The sequence below is a fragment of the Neolamprologus multifasciatus genome, chromosome 15 (genome assembly GCF_963576455.1).
Source record: "Neolamprologus multifasciatus chromosome 15, fNeoMul1.2, whole genome shotgun sequence".
NCBI lineage: Eukaryota > Metazoa > Chordata > Actinopteri > Cichliformes > Cichlidae > Neolamprologus > Neolamprologus multifasciatus.
Genome location: NC_140453.1, coordinates 35,185,882 through 35,205,000, shown reverse-complemented (window position 1 = coordinate 35,205,000; position 19,119 = coordinate 35,185,882). Strand labels below are relative to the sequence as shown.

Genomic DNA, 19,119 nt, shown 5'->3' with positions numbered 1-19,119 from the left:
AACAATTAGGATGGAGTGTAAATGAGTTAAAAAGCAATTAATTTCTAAGGAAAAGCTTTTAAAGACCTTCAGAAAGCCTGGAGAGCTGTTGCTAATAACTGCTTTAAAATAAGAAGAAAGTGGTTATGGTTGTATTCTACATTATAATGATGAACAATGTGTTGAACTCAGTGTGTTTTTGGCTGTTGACCTGCTTTTGGATTTCATGTAAATCGTGTGTCTCATATCTGAAAACTTTTCAGTTATTTGGATCATTCTCCTCCATTTCCCAGTGTATTTGTTGACTTTAACGATCAATAGTTTCAAACAATTGGCAAGGGACTAAAAATGTAAGAAGAAAGAAGAATAAAATTCTTTAAATAACTAATCTAACTGTTTCCTCACCACCTCGCCATACAGTCTCCGGTTACCAGTTTTAAAATCTGGGAGAAAACATGGTTCAGATAAAGGGGATTCTCTGCTAAATTAAACACCCACTGGTAAACTATCTTTATAAATAAAACAAATTAAGTATACCTTAAGTATATCTTGGGAATAGGAGAGATGCAGCTAAAATAGAAAAAAAAATGCAATTTTAATATTTGATCTGATTATTTTGATATTTTTTTACTTTACTTATTCTTATTCCTATCCCTTTAAAGTGGCAAACACGAAAAGAGATCGCGAGTGCACATTTTAATCTTCGCACCTTTCATTTGTGCTCATTTGATATTGGAAATGCGTGTTTCTGACAGTAGGGGGCAGCATCATATAATACAGCCATGAATGCGCCTCGCCACACCGGAAGACAAAGAGTAACAGTAGGTGGGAAAATCGTGTTAGCAAGTAAGACACTATAATAAAAAAAGAAACAATCAAGAAACCATCAAAATGGTGAGTTGTTAAAACTTTTATTCTCTTCAGTGGCACTGAGTGCTAGATTTTCAGCTAGCATTCTCAGTGCTAGCAGCTCGCCTTACCTCTCTATACTCGGTCCGTTAGCTATGGGAAGTTAGCTTAGCAGCTAAATTAAGCATCGTTTACGTAAAATAGTCGTTTTTAATGAGCATATATATGCAGACTTAACACACAGCTTTGGAAAGCTTTTAGGTCGTGCTGAGGCGGGGATTTATTATCTCGTTTAGCTCCATACTCTTGCAGCTGTAAGGTTACTGACAGTTCAGTGGAGTCGGTGAGTAAACGACGTAGACCTGAAGGCACTCTTAAAAAACCTGAACATAAAAGCACCTTCATGTCTTTACGCCAAACACCGCGGCTATGGAGACGTTTTCTCTGGAATAAAACACCACTGGGTGTTTTATGCACTCTCGCTTCGGTGCTCACTTCGGTAAATGCTGTTGATTACACATCTTTTGCCATGTTTGACCTGCTTCTCTGTTGTTTTGCAGCTTCCCCTGTCTCTGCTGAAGACTGCCCAGAACCACCCTATGGTGAGACTAACGTGGACCATGTATACAATTTTATATAACAGGCTCTAATAATAGTAGTCACGAGGAGAGAAAGTGACATCTCAAGATTTCTTACATGTCGAAAGCAGTGAATTGTAAATGTGTGAGCAGAAAAAGATTCAGGTTTCTTTTGAAATTTATACTGTATATAATTGTGGCTTCAGCTCTGACTGTCTCATATTATTTTGCCAAACTATCGCCCGTCCTAATTTCTTTTTAGAACTTTAATTGGCACAAGTTCAGTTTATTTTTTGTAGTGAGTATTGAAACTTTTAATACAGCTGTGAATTCTGAAAACATTGTAAGACAAGCTTTCCCCCCTCGTCTTTTCTCTCTGTAGTTGGTGGAGCTGAAGAATGGAGAGACGTACAACGGTCACCTGGTCAGTTGTGATAACTGGATGAACATCAACCTGAGAGAAGTCATCTGCACATCCAGGGTAACACTGACCTTGCTCTTACATTAAAGCTCTAGATTAATGACTGATGGTTAAAAAAGACAGTTTTCAGTGATTACTTGAAGCTTTCATTGTTGTGTGCAGAGTTATCATTTTATATAAAGGCTGAGTAAGTTATTCACACTTTTTGGTGGATACACCTGCTGGCTGTCTGCGCTCTGGTGTTTGTGCGCAGCCCTGCTTTTCTCTAACTGTTCCAAAAACACTGATTTGGACTGAGCCACACATTACTGTAGCTAAATAGGTACAGGGAATTTTGAATGGAATGAGAGTGAACTTCTGGATTTTTTCCCCCTTTTGCTGTAAATACACTACTAAAGTATTGTTTCAGTACAGATATTTATATATATGTAGCTGTTCGGTCTTATGAGAGAGTGCTTTTTTTTCTCTCTTGTTAATCTTGAGTTAATTGTTAAGCCAATTTGATGAACCGACAGCCCCACTCCACCTCTCACAGGATGGAGATAAGTTCTGGAGAATGCCTGAGTGCTACATCCGAGGAAGCACCATCAAATATCTGCGAATCCCAGATGAAATCATCGATATGGTGAAGGAGGAGGTGGTGTCGAAGGGGCGTGGACGTGGAGGCGCCCAGCAGAACAAACAGCAGGGCAAAGGAAGAGGAACAGGTGGCCGAGGTGAGAGGAAGCAGCTTTTGTTGTTCGTGCTGGATGTCTTAATAAACACGGGAGAGTATTGAGTATTGTTTCCACATTTCTGTCAGTTTTTTCCAGTGTTCATAAGTTAACAAATTTACACCTGATAAGTGTAAAAATAAATTATCTAAGTTCAACTTTAATTTCACTGAGGTTAAAAAATTATCGAATCCCTAACCAATCTAGGAACCCATGACTATTATCGTAATCATAGCTGAAATTTCTGACAGCTTCTACCACTTACATTTATGCATGATTTGACCAACAGGAGCCTCATAATTTTTTCTTATAAGTGTTTAATTTAAAGTCTTTTCATATCTACTACCTTCCTTTTTTTTGTTCACATGAGAGGATTTTGGCTGCTTCACATCAAAACCTGATATGATTTGTAAAAGATATCAAACAGATCTTTCCAGTTGGGCTGCACGGTGGTGTGGTAGTTAAAAATGTGGCCTCTCAGAATAAAGGTCCTGAGTTTGATTGCATTGTGGTTTCTGTAGGCCTCCAAATCTGCTCGCAAAGTTGGACATCCACAAATATTTTGGGGATTTGAAGGATCTATGTTAACTTAAGATACACTCTTGAAAGTCCGTACTACTAGAGCAGTAGTACCAGATATTTCCCTATTTCCCTAGACCTAGCTAAGGTACTTTTCTTAGAAAATTAAGTTTTGATTCCCAAGTGCATCTTTCACCCCCGATTTTCTTTTTCCTCTGACAAACCTGTGCTAGTCGGGTGTGAGGCATTTCCAGTTATTAATCATATATTGGTCTTTACTTGGTGTTGGTGGCAGGTTCTTTATAACTTGACATTTTTTCTGTTTTCAATGTCACATACCAATTCTCCTTAACTGCATTATTGATTCTATTTTTTTTCTATCAATTTTAAATATTAAGATTTGGTCATGTTTACAGGGGATTGGGAATACTTTCTGTTGCCTGCTCTAACACAGACTTTCTTTTGTATCTTCTCTGTAGGTCTGTTTGGAAGCCGTGGCCGAGGGATGACTGGCCCCGGTCGGGGTCAGCAGCAGCAGCAGCAGCAGCAGCAGTCGGATAAGAAACCAGGAAAACCACAGGGAATGAAGAACCAGCACTGAAGGACGACGCTGCACCTCTGACAACATCCTGTTAATCAGTGATTCTTCCTTCTGCACATGAAGAAAAAAAGTCTCTGTGGTGTGTTTTTTCTGCTGTGATCTTTGTTAGGACTGATTGTCGCAGAAATCTCACTGTGAGACGTTAAGAGAAGCCGTGCTTTTGCACTGAATTTTGTTTTTTAACATCTGGAAGTTGATATTAACATTTTTTTATGAAAATGCCAGTGTATCGGCCAGAGCTGGCAGACTCCTCCTTTAGCATCAGTTTGTATATCGTTATAACAAGAACATTTTGTATCATAAGCCACATTATCTAAATTCCACATTGCGTCTGTTGGTACACTGGGAAAACATTTTTACTTTTAGTTTTTGGCGGTTGTCTCCTCAGGTGTAGTTTCATGGTGTAATGGCCCATCTTCGGTTGCAAGAATACTTTGTTTTCCTTGTTGTTTGTGAAGTTTTGTGGTTTGAGACCTTTCTTCTTTGTTTGTCTGCTTGCTCCGCTGTGGGGTCAGTCACAGCAGGTGAACAGCAGACTGATAACCAGGAGACACAAATTCAGTCCCTGTAAATTAACACTTCTGTTAAAGCGTTTGTAAGACAACCAGTTAGGATATCCAGACAAAAAGATTCTCATATTCTTAAGTTTGAAATGGATAGAGTCCAACATGTGACGTGTTGGTTGGGTTTCATTTTATTTTTGTAACAAAAGACGATATTGTAATTTATTTACAGGAGAACATGAGAATAAAACAGCTTTTGTTAAAGGAGTTGTAATTATTAAGTCTCAGTTTGCTGCTCACGGTCTTGATCAATATTGTGGTGAATTAAGTGGTGCTGATATCAAGCTTTTCTAGTCTGAATAGTCAAAGTGCATTAATTCATACACTGATTTATTCTATGCCTTTTGGGGCTTTTTAAGTAATGGACACACACACACCTTCTGAGCCATAGGTACCACCACCTAGATATATATACAGGTGAAGCTCTAAAAATTAGAATATCATGCAAAAGTTCATTTAAGTAATTCAACTCAAAAGGTGAAACTAATATATGATATAGACTCAGTACATGCAAAGCAATATATTTCAAGCCTTAATTTGTTATAATTTTGATGATTGTGGCTTATAGTTTATGAAAACCCCAAATTCAGAAGCTCAGAAAATTAGAATATTGTAAGAAGGTTTAATGTTGTAGGCTCAAAGTGTCACACTCTAATCAGCTAATGAATCCAAAACACCTGCAAAGGCTTCCCGAGCCTTTAATGGTCCATTAAGCTGGTTCAGTTCAGTAGGAATCTCAATCATGGGGAAAACTGCTGACCTGACAGTTGTGCAGAAAACCATCATTGGCTGCCTCAATAAGGAGGGAAAGCCTCAATAAGTAATTTCGGCAGAAGGTGGATGTGCCCAAAGTGCTGTATCAAAGCCTATTAATAGAAAGTTATGTGGAAGAGAAAGGTGCGAAAGAAAAAGGTGCACAAGCATCAGGGATGACCACAGCCTGGAGAAGATTGTCAGGAAAAGGCCATTCAAAAGTGTGAAGGACCTTCACAAGGAGTGGACTGAGGCTGGAGTTTGTGCATCAAGACCTGCCACACAGACACAGATCCTGGACATGGGCTTCAAATGTCATATTCCTCTTGTCAAGCTGCTCCTAAAGAACAAACAACATCAGAATTGCCTCACCTGGTCTAAAAGAAAAAAGAACTAGTCTGTTGTTCAGTGGTCCAAAGTCCTCTTTTCTGATGAGAGCAAATTTTGCATCTCATTTGGAAACCAAGGTCCCAGAGTCTGGAGGAAGAATGGAGAGGCACACAATTCAAGATGCTTGAAGTCCAGTGTGAAGTTTCCACAGTCTGTGTTGATTTGGGGAGCTGTGTCATCTACTGGTGTTGATCTACTGTGCTTTGTTAAGTTCAGAGCCAACGCAGCCGTCTAACAGGACATTTTGGAGCTCTTCATGCTTTCTTCCACAGACCAGCTTTATGGAGATGCTGACTTCATTTTCCAGCAGGACTTGGCACTTGCCCATACTGCAAAAGATACCAAAACCTAGTTCAATGACCATGGGGCAACTGTGCTTGACTGGCCAGCAAACTCGCCTGAGCTGAACCCCATAGACAATTTATGGGGCATTGCCAAGAGAAAGATGAGAGACATGAGACTGAACAATACATAAGAGCTGAAGGCCGCTATTGAAGCATCCTGGTCTTTCGTAACACCTCAGCAGTGCCACAGGCTGATAGCATGCATGCCATGCTGCATCGAGGCAGTAATTCATGCAAAAGGGGCCCAAAGTACTGAGTACATATGTATGATTATACTTTTTAGAGGTCTGACATTTCTCTCTTTAAAATCCTTGTTTTATTGATTTCATGTAATATTCTAATTTTCTGAGATTTTGAAATTGGGGTTTTCATAAGCTGTAATGATCAACAAAATCATAAAAAATAAAGGCTTTTAATATCTTGCTTTACATGTATTGAGTCTATATCATATATTAGTTTGACCCTTTAAGTTGAATTAGTGAAATAAATGAACTTTTGCATGATATTCTAATTTTTTTGAGTTTCACCTGTATAAAGTAAATACTGAGTCTGTAAAATTCTAATAAGCTTGGAAGTCAGTATTTGGTATGATCACCTTTATCCTTCAAACAGCCTGAAATGAACACCATCCACACAGATACAGCAGCCAGGAAAGAAGAAGAATATCATATGAAAAAGGCCCGGAGTAAATGTGGTTATCCTAGCTGGAATTTTGTCAAAGCTGGGAAGACACCTAAAAAAGGCTCCAGGAGAGCAGGACAACTGTTGCCTAAGCAGAAACCTCTACTGATCCCTTATGTGTCAGGAGTATCGGAACAGCTGAGATACATTTACTCTAAACACCACATCTGCGTGACTTTAAAACCCAAAAACACGCTGCACCAAAAATTAGTTCACCCAAAGATCTGGTCAACTGACACAAACAGAGTAATATAGTGTACGCTGTTAAGTGCCAGGAGAATTGCCATGATTTATACATTGTAGAGACCAAACAACCTGTGGCTAAGTAGATGCCACAACACAGAAGAGCTAACTCGTCAGGCCAGGACTCTGCAGTCTATTTACACCTTCAGGCCGGTGGACACTCTTTCAATGATGAAGATCTACACATCCTGGACATGGAGGAATGCTGGTTTGAGCGTTTGGAGTCAGGGAGGTTATTTACATGAAAAGGGAAAGAGGAGGAGCCGTAGGGATACATCTTTCACCATCTTGCAATGCCATGATTGCAGACGTTCTCCAAATCTATGTGAATTGTATTCATGGTCATCGATTAGTGGTCATTACAATTTGCATGTTAATGATCAGGAAACTGACCTTGCGGGGTTGGGGGGTGGGGTCTATCCCAGCCATTCTATTGTAGCTCTTGCTTTGTGTTTAAGGTCACTGTCTGCTGGAAGGTGAGTCTCCTTCCCAGTTTCAAGTCCTTTGCAGCCTCTAACAGGTTTTCTTCCAGGATTTTCTTCCAGGTTCTTCCAGCTCCATCCATCTTCCCATCAACTCTGACCAGCTTCACTGTCCCTGCTGAAGAAAAGCATCCCCACAGCATGATGCTGCAACCACCATGTTTCACAGTGGGTATGGTGTGTTCAGGGTGATGAGCAGGCAGTGTTACTGGGGTGGCTGTAGCTCAGGTGGCAGAGCAGGTCAGCCACTAATCAGAAGGTCGGTGGTTCGATCCAAATATCCTTGGGCAAGATACTAACCCCATGTTTGCCTACTGGTGGTGGTCAGAGGGCCCGGTGGCACCAGTGTCCGGCAGCCTCGCCTCTGTCAGTGCGCCCCAGGGCAGCTGTGGCTACAATGTAGCTTGCCATCACCAGTGTGTGAATGTGTGTGTGAATGGGTGAATGACTGAATGTAGTGTAAAGCGCTTTGGGGTCCTTAGGGACTGAGTAAAGCGCTATACAAATGCAGGCCATTTACCATTTTGCTCCACACATAGCGCTTTGTATTTAGGCCCAACTTTAGTCTTATCTGATCAGAGCACCTTCTTCCACACAGTTGCTGTGTCCCCTTCATGTCTCCTGGCAAACTGCAAAAGGCACTTTTTATGTATCTCCGTCAACAATGGCTTTTTTCTTGTCGCTCTTCTTTATAGGCTAGAGTTGTGGAGTACACAACTTACAGACAGTCAGACAGTCTCCTAAAGCTGAACAGATTTTTTTTTTTTCAGAGGGGGTTAATTTTCAATAAGTGACTGAAAATGTGTATCTATGGCAGGAATAATATATTTCAGGTTACATGTGTGTAACAACTACTTCATTGACTATATCAGAGGAAACATTTTCCAATGTACTTTAATCTTTTAGCAGATACACAACAAATAATCAATACAAGATACTTGATATATGTAAGAAAAAGTAATACAATTTTGTCTCTGAGTGCTGGTCAATAGTAAAAATATACTTGATTAAAAAAAAGAAAGCAGAAAAAAAAGAGGAAACGTGTACATAATCCTTCAGCATAAAGAGTAAATCAACAAAGTTTCACACTATATGATTGTTAAATTTAACAATGCATTTCTGAATTTTCTAAATAACTCTTAGTATTTTTTTTAGATTGACAAAATGCAACACATGAGCAGGTGGCTCATAGTGAAGAAATAATACACCCGTTTTATCTGCCTTGCTGTGTATCATTGTTTTTGTTGAGCCTCAGTGTTATTTTTAATTTTTCAAATCCAAGTATTAGAGAAAACAGATAAAATGTAAAATACTGGCTTTCAAATTGATGCAAGCAAAAAGTATTTGACACTGTTAGTAAAATATAAAAAGAAAACTATCAATCATTAATTTCTTTACTAGTTTATGTTTAAATCATATTTTGTTCTTTAACTGTAAAACAAATGCAAGAATAATGCTAAAACATACCATGAAAACAGTGAATCATCATCAATTTTCTCAGTAAAGGAATGAAAAATTAAAAAAATAATACAAAAATAGAAGAGTAAAACCTGTTGGTTTATAAAGATGAAAAATAAAAATGATAAACTCATCCAGTTTATCTCCTTACATACTTCATGTTTGATGAAGTTGCTTAACACACAAAAATCTAAAAAAAAAAAAAAAAAAACCTAAAAACTTGGAATGGAAATAATCTCATATTGCAAATCAAATGTTTTCTTCAAATGAACGCATTCAAGTCACTTTTATGCAAATGAACATTTATAGTTTTTTAACATGTAAGAAAAAATGGAAAATGTGCAGTTTTTGCACTAGTTTATCAATCTATCCTGTTGTTAATTCACCCTAAAAGATTTTACTTTAAAACAAAAACATAATCATGAAAGAATATATCAAAGCAGTATATACTCTCACAGTGAATACATGAGCAGCTCACTCATGATGTGCTTGAGTTTATTCTGCTTTGCTGTTTCATTGTTTTCACAGAGGTTAAAGGTAATTTCTAATCTTTATTATAAATGAATCAAGACAAACATCAACAAGACCATAGACAAATAAAAGAGTTCAAAGAAGTAGTATGACTTAAAGTTAAACGATAAAAGTCGCCTCAGGGCGGTTCAACACACGTCATACAAATCTGATAACTCAAGCTATTAAATGCAAAAAAAAAAAAACGCCATAAAAATTAGCAAATCTCAACTTTTACACAAATGCAAATAAAAACTTAGAGAATTTAAAAATATAAGAAAAATTAAATATAATCGAAAAAGTAGAAAATGCTCAGTATACCATTCCCTTGCATATTTATGAACGAACCACGCACGATCATAAATATGCACGATTTTGCTTTTTTCTGTGTATCAATCACCTATTGCTTTAATTTCTTATTAGATGGAGAAATACTATTCACTCCTTGCAGCATAATATTACTCTTCTTTTTAAAATTCAAACCATTCACAAGAGAAGTAAAATATAATGAAAAATAAAATATTAAAATGTAAATATAGTTTTTGGTTGTTGAATTGAATTTGTCAAATAATTCAAAAACAAATTAACAGCACAACACATCCTATGATTACTACATCAATAAATGCAGAAAAAATACCTTTGTTTAATTCTTTAGATAACTAATATCTCTCTATGCACTCATTCATTTGATCATTCATTCATCAACTCCTGTTTGGCTGTGATGGTGTATTTCCAGGTCTCAATTATCTGAGACAGCTTCAGATTTTCATGAAGGTTTTCCTCCACATAAGGATGGACTTCTACTTCTTTACGATCCATGTAGGCACTGACCGCCTCCTTCAGACTGTCAAAAGAAAGAAAATATTCATTTAATAGATAACTTTACATTGGAGCAAATAATTTTTTACTTAGCAGGAAAACTAAAAACATATTGTAATAAAGACACACTTTTGGTATAGACAAGGCCAAACGATGGGGCACTATAGTGATGTGGAATAAAATATGCATAAAAACTCAAAAGTAATTGGACAAACACCTTTTTAAGAGAGCTTTGCCTCTGTACGCCATTGCAGTTGATTTTAAATGAAAAATTTAAGACGTGATGGAAGTGCAGATTTTTTTTGAACTGTTTAGGAATTACAGTCATTTTTATACACAGTCACACATTTTCAGAGACTTAATTGAAAATTAATTAGACAAACTAACACAGTTTTAAATATAAATAATTTAAAGTTTTTAATACTTAGATGAAAATCTTTTGTTTCATTCTGACTAATCTATAACTTTATGCATATCTCTGCATCTCTGAGATCACTCTTATATATCCATATTTTGGCTACACAGGATCATCTGCAGTGACTTTGAGGTTTAGGATGTAAATCTCTCTTCATACCTGCTAAATCAGGGCCAAACAGAACAATGGCATTACCAAACAAAAATCTGGTACTATACAACAGCTTTACCTCCATAATTTAGGATTGTAGTCCTCAGTTGCTCGTGGGCGGCCCAGGCGCAACAAGAGGAACTCGTGCATCTCAAGCAGCCACTGGTCCACATTTCCTCTGGACATGAATCCTTTCAGCTCAGTCTTGTTTTCCTCAGTCAGTGGCACCTGGTACTCGGCTGGATACCCCGAAAAGGGCTCCTTTTTAACAAGACATGCAGTCATGCATTTTGTATGTATATGGTAGATGGATTGGCATGTATGGTTAATGGTCATACTGACCATTTAGTGCTTTTTTTTAGTACAAGCCACATTCATTTAATCTAACACTGAAGTTAAGCTTCAAAACTTAAAATTTATCTATGCTTAGTGAAAAATAAGCATATGATGTTTAACCTGGCAATTTTGAATCTGAAAAAAAAAATACAGCAAAAATCAAACTTACTCTTTTGAGTTGCAGCATTTTTTCAGAGCTGAGAGAGGACAGGACTTGCCACAGACAAACACAGTGCTGCAGTTCACATTTGCTAAAAGCCTGCAAAAAAGTGAAAACCCCTCAACAACTTAGAAACAGTTTGTTCTATCTGGTTTTTGTCTTATTATTAATATTGATGTTTGACATGTGAGGCTCAGAGTGAGAGAGTGTACATGTAATGACCTTCAGTATGTGATGATCAATGTTTTGGTCCATCTTTAGTATTTCCTGAAGGTAAGAGACCAGTTTCATTGTGGGATCACCACCCGTCATTGAGAGGAAACCCAGAAGCAGCTCCACAATCTGGAGCGCCTCGCACACCTCACTGTAGGAGTCCAGCTGTCTGGACACAGTATTCTGTGCCATAGATGTCAGAACATTCTGATAGAGAAACAAAAATATTAGTGAACCTAAAAGACACAAGTTATGTAAATCCCTTTATTGCTGTGTGCATGCACATGTACATAAATATCTAATGTAAAGCTTGAGTAAGTACTTTTAAGTCAAATACAGCTGGATGAATGTCAGGAGTATTGCTTTATTTGCTGTAACTATTAGGCCTGAAATAAATCTGTGATTTGGTGAAAAACAAGAATTGAATCTGGTATAACTGTAATAATCAATTACTATCTAAAGTCCACATATCATGCGTCAGTGCTTTTGCTGTTAACTGGTACTGTTAGTTATTGACTCAGCACAAACCAAGTGAAAAACAATTTGTTGTTTAACCTGGAAATTTTGTACCTTAAATATGTATTTTGGGTTTTACACATAGACAGCTATAATCATGCAGAGGTGTAAAGTACATCAAAGTGTAGAGATAACTTGCTAACGCAGTACTGTACCTGTGGCACTTTTCCATGAACAGTTTTGAAAATGGTTTCATAGTCCCTCTCTTGCGTGTTGACCAACGTGGGAATTCCCTTAATAAAAAACAGGGGGTTTAGTGAAGGGGTTTGGTTTAGGGATCACAAAAAAAGCAGTTTTAAACAGAATGGTTTTGAGCTTGGATTTCAAAAGTGGTGAATCAATATAAACACATAGATATTACTGCAAAATAAGTCTGACCACACAGAACAGATATAATATGAGAACTCAAATGATGAAGTTAACCAACACAATAAATGAAATCTCTGTAGTGAAGTGGTCTACACATTTGATTACACTATTTGTTTGTTTAACAATGTGCTGCACAGAGGTCTTTACACCCACATCTACATGCTCTAACAATTCCTGTGATAAAAATGTGGAATAAACAATAATAGCTTAGTCTTGCTTGTTTTGTATTGTTTTTAGTTCAGCTTCAGCTTGCCCCCTGCCATCTGTTATGACAGAAGTTTAAAGTGAACTTCCTTCTCATTTGTGCTTTTTAGATTTCACTATGTTGAATCATGCAAAAAATAAAAACAAATAAATATACACCAAGGGTGTTGCATGACCACCTTCAAAGATTCATTCTGAGCTTGAAAGATCCCTGAAGGTAATGCACAATCCAGTCAACACCAGATCGTACAGTAGTTAGGAATTTGGGTCATTTAAGGTGTGGGACACATGTTTTAACCAAACCAGGCTGTGGGGACTCACTGCGCGGGTAATGAGAGGTTTTCCCTGCAGAAAGCGGGTGAGGATCTGCTGTTGGATCCTGGGCAGGTCATACTCAGATATTGTCTCGTGGCCACGTTCCAAGCTGTACTGGCAGTTGGACAAAACCAGAGGAAACAGGTCCTTCTCCACATCATAGCTGATCACATGCTGCTCCATTAGCTCCGACAGACTCACTGTGTAGTCACTGCAGACATCACAATGTAGATATGAACTTTAATCTTCCAACATTTCTTTTCCAAATAATTTTGGTTAAATGTTGGTCTAGAATGAAGAAAAATGTTTGTTGAGCAAAACTGAACTGTATTATATTTACAATATATAATATATCAATAGCATCGACTCGACATCGACTTGGTTATGTTGCTCTGTGTTTCTATGTCAAGATCCCAGGTGAAAGGAAGGCTTTTTAATACTAACACCTCTGAATGATACTCATTTGACTCAACTATTGAAGTTTCACTTGAACTTCAGGTAGAAAATAGATAAATAAATAAAAAAAAGCAGAATAAACTGCTTTAAAAAAGTACCTGTTGTCCTCTCCTGTGTGACGGTCCACTGCATTCACCAACTCATTGTGGAGAGTCACCAGATAGCTGACCAGCCCTGTGGCACACAGGCCTGGACCCTGCCGACGGGGCAGGAGGTACCTGAGGTCACTGTCCAGGTCCAAATCCCTGCTGCAAAACTCTTCTGGAATTTTTATTTCATCTATAGTTTTGAAAGGACAGATAAATAATTCCTTATTTGTAATACAGCTTTTTCCATTACTTTGACTTATGTGGTATATGCACAAAAACACCAATTATTATACTCGACTGTAGCAGACAAAATGATGACTATTGTCATGTAGAGTACACTGTAAATGTATGTTCTCACAGGGCAACTGAAATCAATCAAGAACTGCACTGTTCTCATTTTAAGTTAAATTGAAGACATGTTATTCATTTATTTATCTTTTTAATTTGAACACAATGCACAGAACAAAATAATTTAAGGAGAGACAAGAAAATATGTAATAACATAAACAGATTGAATGTGAAGGTGAGACAAAGAGCAGGTTAGTGCTTTACTTACTGCCGGTCACAGAGACTCTTAGCTCATTCCATGTTTTCAGGAAGGTCTCAATGTGTTTTTGATACCATGGGCTCATGTCTGGAACAAGTAATTTAGAAACAGTGACTAAAAACTTAAAAAAAGACAAAAAGGTAAAGAAACAGTGACTACATTTTTATGACATGAAATGAAACAGAGAGAAAAAAATATGTCAGTTGTCCCTGCAGCAAATATTAACTTTGGTGATAGATTTTGTTTTTGATTTTCAATACAAATTAGTACAACAGTCAATTGTTCATATTTTCAGAAAAAGACAAAGTTTAAGTCCATCTAATCTCTGTACCTGTTTGCTGATCAATGAATTCTCTGATGGAACCCGCAATCTCTTCAGTTGCGTTCTGGTACTTTCTCACCAAACGTTTCTGCAGCATTAGGATTTCTGGGAGGAATTTGATATGTCGAAATTCTCTTTCCTGTAAAAAGAAGTTTAGATAAATGGGTATCACATCTTTGGTCATTTCTAATTCTGTTACTGAGAATATTGACCCACTTATTGAAACTTTAAAGAGTAATTTATTATGATTTTATATATAGAATATCAGGATAATACGTGTTGCAAAGTAATACTGTAGTTTAATCAAATCTATAGATTTCACAGGTTTGGCTAATCTGTAATTCCAAATTAGCAGCAGGCACAAATGATTGCATGTCTTTATATGCCAATTTGGGCTTGTAGTCTGAAGTCAAGCTACATGTCAGCCCTGTGATTGGATTGTGAACTGCCCAGAACTGACCCCACCTTTCTATCAGTGTTAGATACTGGTGACCCTCTATAAGTAAAACTTTTAGTGCACACAGGAAATAATAGTAATAATCAATAATATTTCTAAAATAGTTTTAGAAACAACACTATTATGAATAATGGGATTCAAATTGGAAAAAAGAAATCAAAGCAGTGAAAGAGCTCAACTACAGAAAAATCAAAAGTCATAATATATAAGGACAAATTTGACATTTAGTCTAAATGTAGCCCTGGCTATATAAATAGTTCATTTATTTTGATGGTTGAATGTAAATGTTATGTGTGTTTAAGAAAGAATGTGTGTTAATTAGATGCACAGCGTTCTTATTTGCATTTTGAGGTGTTTGTCAGTATTTCTGTAATGGTATTGGTATGTACTACAGTTCCCGGCCAATCCTGAAGTAGTCTCAGGTAGAGTGGGTTGGAGTAAGTGGGGAGCCGTGTTCACTCCGCGGAAAGAGAGAGGAGAGATGAGGAACAGTGTCATGTGGACGCAGAGTTCAGGATTGTTTGAAATGCACAAGAGCAGTGAATTCCAAATAATTTTGTGAAAGCTTTACATCTGTGAGACACACACCTTCTGCAGGAACCTCCAGAGCAGGGGGAGCTCCTCCTTTTGATCATTAGTCTCCATAATGTGTGTGAGGCTGAGCAGCGACAGCCTCTCCCTGCAGCTCCACACTGCTGAGCTGTCGACCTCAGAGCCCTGTTGCAGTGAGGCGAGGAAGCTACAGTCGTCACCGTGGATCGTCCTTATAATGAAGTTGGAAGATACACGGGAGTCATTTCTAATGGTTCCCTTTGCCTCTTGTAGGAGTTGGTCAAGATCCTGGACACAAAATATTGGCAAAGGCAGTTATGTACAAATAAGACTGAAAAAATATCAGTTATAAAATGAAAAAAGTCAAAACATGTAAATAGTGATTTTAAAGAATTACCTTCAACTTTGGTGTCATAATATCTGTAGCCACAGTAGTCTCCCAGGTGTTTCTGGATTCTTTGGATGTAAGGTAAGGGTCGATAGTAGCTAGAAAAAACATTTACATAGCCCTTGGTTAAACAGTCAAATACCAGTTTCTATATTTGTTGACATTTAACCGTCCCAAACAATTCCTGTCTAAGGAGGTCTGCTTTATTCAAATTATTATTAAGTTTCTTTTCACAGTCTTGTATGTCCTTTGACAAATGGCTTCCTTACAGTTACTGGCATGTGGTAGTTCTTGAAGTGATCTGAGCACCAAGTGAACAGATGTTACAGTGTCGTCAGCTCCTTTCCCCAGTGCCTGTGACAGCTGTTCAAGATCCTTTATTATGTGCAGCCTGAGAAACAAACTGACATCCTCCACAGGTGGCTGGATTATCTGTTGGACAACCTGAAAAAAATAGTGGATAATAGCATCATACTACATGCAAGACAGCAACATCGTTCATTGAGTTTAACTATTTTGCAGAATATTCATCAGTGAGCTACACACAACCTAAAAAAATGCTAGTATCACCAAGTCACCAAAAGCTGCTTAAATATTACAGCTACTGTACAAAATAGCTTTAGATGCTTTATTTATGATGGTTAAGAGCCTCTAAATAAGAGCTCACCTGAGGTTTCTCTGAGGCTCCCAGCATCATGGCGAGATGTGTAACTAGCCGGACCAGAGTAAAGGGAGTCAGAGACATGTTTTTGGTATCTAAGGCATCTGGGTTGTTTCTCCGTTGAGGGTCTCCCAGAATGTGACCGGGACGTGTTTGATCCCTAAAACAACAGATTTGCATGAGTAAAAAGTAGAGTTGGTCTCCCTCCAGTGCAAAACAGGTGACCTTTAGAAGCGCAAGCACACATGTGAAAGTTAATATAGTTAATATAATATTACCCTTGTGCTTCTTATATTACACACGCAGCATCTACAATCTCAAAAGAATCTCTGGAAGAAAAACCAGCAAACACAGCTAACAAAGAAATTAAAGAAAAAAAAACTGTTTTGTATACAACAAACAAAAAAAAAGTATTCTGACTGACATTTTGTCTTTGAAGATATGTGTTACTCTTTCTTTGTGGAAAATTTGATATCACTATGTGACAGCCTCTTTTTAATACATACTGGTTGTGAATACTAACCAGTTTTTCTGCAGTATCCATGAAAAAAAACTGAACTCATTCTTTACAGTTTTTTTTTTTTAAACTAAACCTTTCCAACACAATGAATACACAGAGTATGTAATGGTACTGGGTCTGTGACCCAGTGTTTTGTGTGTTTTAGTTTTATTCTTTGATTATTGTTATTTTCTCAGTGTTTCCTGGTTTATTTTGAAACAGTCTTTGTCATTGTGTTTAGTGTCATTTCCCCTGTGGCGTCATTATGTTCATTCTAGTTGGCTGTTTCCCCATGTGTTTCCACTTCCCCTCATCACCTCCTGTGTGCATTTAAGTCCTCTGTTTTCCTTTGTTCATTGTCAGGTCATCTGTTTATTCCACATCATAGTTCTCACAGTCTTCATAGTTTTTATAGTTAGTTTTCCAGTTTAGTTGTTATACCTATTTTGCCTTAGCTTTTGTGTTTTCTCCTTTCATCAGCCCAAATAAAGTCTCGCTTTTGTTTAAAGATTCCTTTCTCAGTGTCTGCTTTTTGGTCCATTCTCAAAACACAGCGCCGTGACAGAGCAATTCAATGATATCAAACTACTGGTCAGAATCGTCTCGTCAGAATTTTCTGTTCATGGTGCAGTCTCATTGTTAAACTTTTTAAATGCACAAAAATGAAAACTTATAAGTTTAAAAAATTGACAATGGGAATTTAGTTTATTTTACTTCACAAAATAAAGGATAATATTGATTTAAAAAAAAAACACTAGCATAACAAATGTGCTTCTTTTAACAGATTTACCAATAAAAAAACCCAAACTTGAATGATTTCTGTCGTTCATATTTTATACAAGAGAAAGTTTTGTACAAAATCAATTTATCTGCATTTTTGATGGTTCCCTCGTGCGAAATACCAGAATAATTTCTTTTTAATATTCCAGTATTGTTTTAATAGACAGGACAAATTATATAGCAATTTTTTTCTACAAAGTTTTACTTTATCAGTAAAGAGATTTATTTAATGCAGTATTTTGCTTGACAATTACTGACACTCACTCGTGCAACGGAACTTGTGTGAATCCAGGCAAGGCTATGTGATGTTCCCCTCCAACTTCTTCGCCACACTCCAGACATCGGCCTCTCTCCATGGGCTGGCCGCACTGCAGTGCAAGATTAAACATACAGTATAGTTATAAAACATCGAGTCTGTAATCATTGTGAAGGATATATTAACTGGAACAGCATAAAAATGGCTTACCATATCAACACAGCATGGGTGATTATTTGGACAGACTGTGAAAATACATAATATAGATTAATCTGTGAATTTATGGTCAAGTTTATGCAAATTGCAAATTACTCCTGAACCAAGTCTTGCTACCTGATAGCCATCTTGGTAAAACATCTGACCAATCTATATTAACTTTTATTCAATGGTCAGCAAAAATGACCAGCTAAATCTTAAAAACCAAACAAACAAACAAAAATCTCTAGTGAATTTGCCCCATAATAAAGCTTTTTAAAAGCTTTGTGTCCCCTGGAAGTACTATTTGTCGATTGTGGCTCAAGAGTTTGGAGCTCGCCTTGTAATCGGAAGGTTGCCGGTTTGAGCCCCGGCTTGGACAGTCTCGGTCGTTGTGTCCTTGGGCAAGACACTTCACCCGTTGCCTACTGGTGGTGGTCAGAGTGGCGCCAGGCACTGGTGGCGCGCCAGTGTCTGGCAGCCTTGCCTCTGTCAGCCTTGCCTCTGTCAGTGCACCCCAGGGTGGCTGTGGCTACAATGTAGCTTTCCATCACAGTGTGAATGTGTGTGTGAATGGGTGGATGACTGAATGTGTAAAGCGCTTTGGGGACCTTAAGGACTAGTAAAGCACTATACAAATACAGGCCATTAACAATTTGGTTTTTCATAATGTCTTTCAACTTATTTAAGGTTTAGCATGATGACTGAAATACAGGTTATACAAATATTTTCTGGTGAGGAGAGAAAATCATGTAAAGGTTGTCAAATTGTCAGAATACCCAGTTACAAGAAAAGATAATTAAAAATGAATTTACTTGCATATATGAAAGGAATAATACTTACCATACCAAGTGAGCTGGCCCTGATAGTGTGTTTCTTGTTGTATGGCTGCCTGGGCAACAGCTAACATGTCATCAGGCATTGTAGGTATAAAAGCCCTCTGTAGGTTAAATTAAGTGAAAATCTAAGAAATGCCATGAAGGTAACATGAATCTTATCTTGCTGAAGTTATCCATTGCGGAGTAAGCAGCACAGATGTATCCTTCTTCTATTTTTGAGTGTTATTGTGTTTGCTGAGCTGTATTCCTGGATCCTTTTCTTTTTTGACTTTCTTATTTTGTGCATTTTATCAGCCAGTAAAGACTAGCTTCGCTTTCATCTGCTTTGTTTTAACATCTGCCTTAACTATGACATTATCTCAGAGTATCTGTAATGGGAATAATATCTAATATGTGGGAGTTGTGATGATTTAATGGTTAATATAAAAAAAAGATTTTAAATGTGTTGGTCACTGTCCATCCTTGAGCACTATTTTGAAATAACAATTCCCAAAACT

The 19,119-nt window shown here is 37.4% G+C and overlaps 2 protein-coding genes across 5 annotated transcripts in view; one reads left to right on the top strand and one right to left on the bottom strand.

The window, feature by feature from the left end:
- The first annotated feature begins 734 nt into the window (after window positions 1-734).
- On the top strand, window positions 735-4,427 carry lsm4 (LSM4 homolog, U6 small nuclear RNA and mRNA degradation associated). The gene is made up of 5 exons (XM_085132708.1): window positions 735-873; window positions 1,389-1,430; window positions 1,789-1,887; window positions 2,363-2,543; window positions 3,539-4,427. The coding sequence occupies exons 1-5, from the start codon at window positions 871-873 to the stop codon at window positions 3,658-3,660; spliced, it is 447 nt and encodes a 148-aa protein (XP_084988834.1). The 5' UTR covers window positions 735-870; the 3' UTR covers window positions 3,661-4,427.
- A 3,565-nt stretch (window positions 4,428-7,992) lies between these two features.
- The window catches only part of LOC146502561 (E3 ubiquitin-protein ligase rnf213-alpha-like), a 71,789-nt gene continuing 60,662 nt past the window's right edge, over window positions 7,993-19,119 (bottom strand). For all 4 annotated transcript variants that reach the window (XM_085132699.1, XM_085132700.1, XM_085132702.1 and 1 more), the window contains 16 exons: window positions 18,627-18,723; window positions 17,799-17,833; window positions 17,597-17,700; window positions 16,060-16,213; window positions 15,662-15,836; window positions 15,402-15,490; window positions 15,041-15,292; window positions 14,005-14,134; window positions 13,683-13,760; window positions 13,136-13,316; window positions 12,588-12,792; window positions 11,849-11,926; window positions 11,187-11,384; window positions 10,974-11,063; window positions 10,548-10,729; window positions 7,993-9,928 (listed from right to left, as the gene is read on the bottom strand). In XM_085132699.1, coding sequence (XP_084988825.1) covers window positions 9,775-9,928; window positions 10,548-10,729; window positions 10,974-11,063; window positions 11,187-11,384; window positions 11,849-11,926; window positions 12,588-12,792; window positions 13,136-13,316; window positions 13,683-13,760; window positions 14,005-14,134; window positions 15,041-15,292; window positions 15,402-15,490; window positions 15,662-15,836; window positions 16,060-16,213; window positions 17,597-17,700; window positions 17,799-17,833; window positions 18,627-18,723 — 2,202 coding nt within the window. In that variant the 3' untranslated portion in view covers window positions 7,993-9,774. The remainder of the gene's footprint in view (window positions 9,929-10,547; window positions 10,730-10,973; window positions 11,064-11,186; window positions 11,385-11,848; window positions 11,927-12,587; window positions 12,793-13,135; window positions 13,317-13,682; window positions 13,761-14,004; window positions 14,135-15,040; window positions 15,293-15,401; window positions 15,491-15,661; window positions 15,837-16,059; window positions 16,214-17,596; window positions 17,701-17,798; window positions 17,834-18,626; window positions 18,724-19,119) is intronic.

Excerpts from the sequence above, each read along its gene's own strand:
- lsm4 (XM_085132708.1), top strand. Across the intron at positions 1,431-1,788 it reads CTGCCCAGAACCACCCTATG|TTGGTGGAGCTGAAGAATGG; the intron begins GTGAGACTAACG and ends TTCTCTCTGTAG. Across the intron at positions 2,544-3,538 it reads AAGAGGAACAGGTGGCCGAG|GTCTGTTTGGAAGCCGTGGC; the intron begins GTGAGAGGAAGC and ends TCTTCTCTGTAG.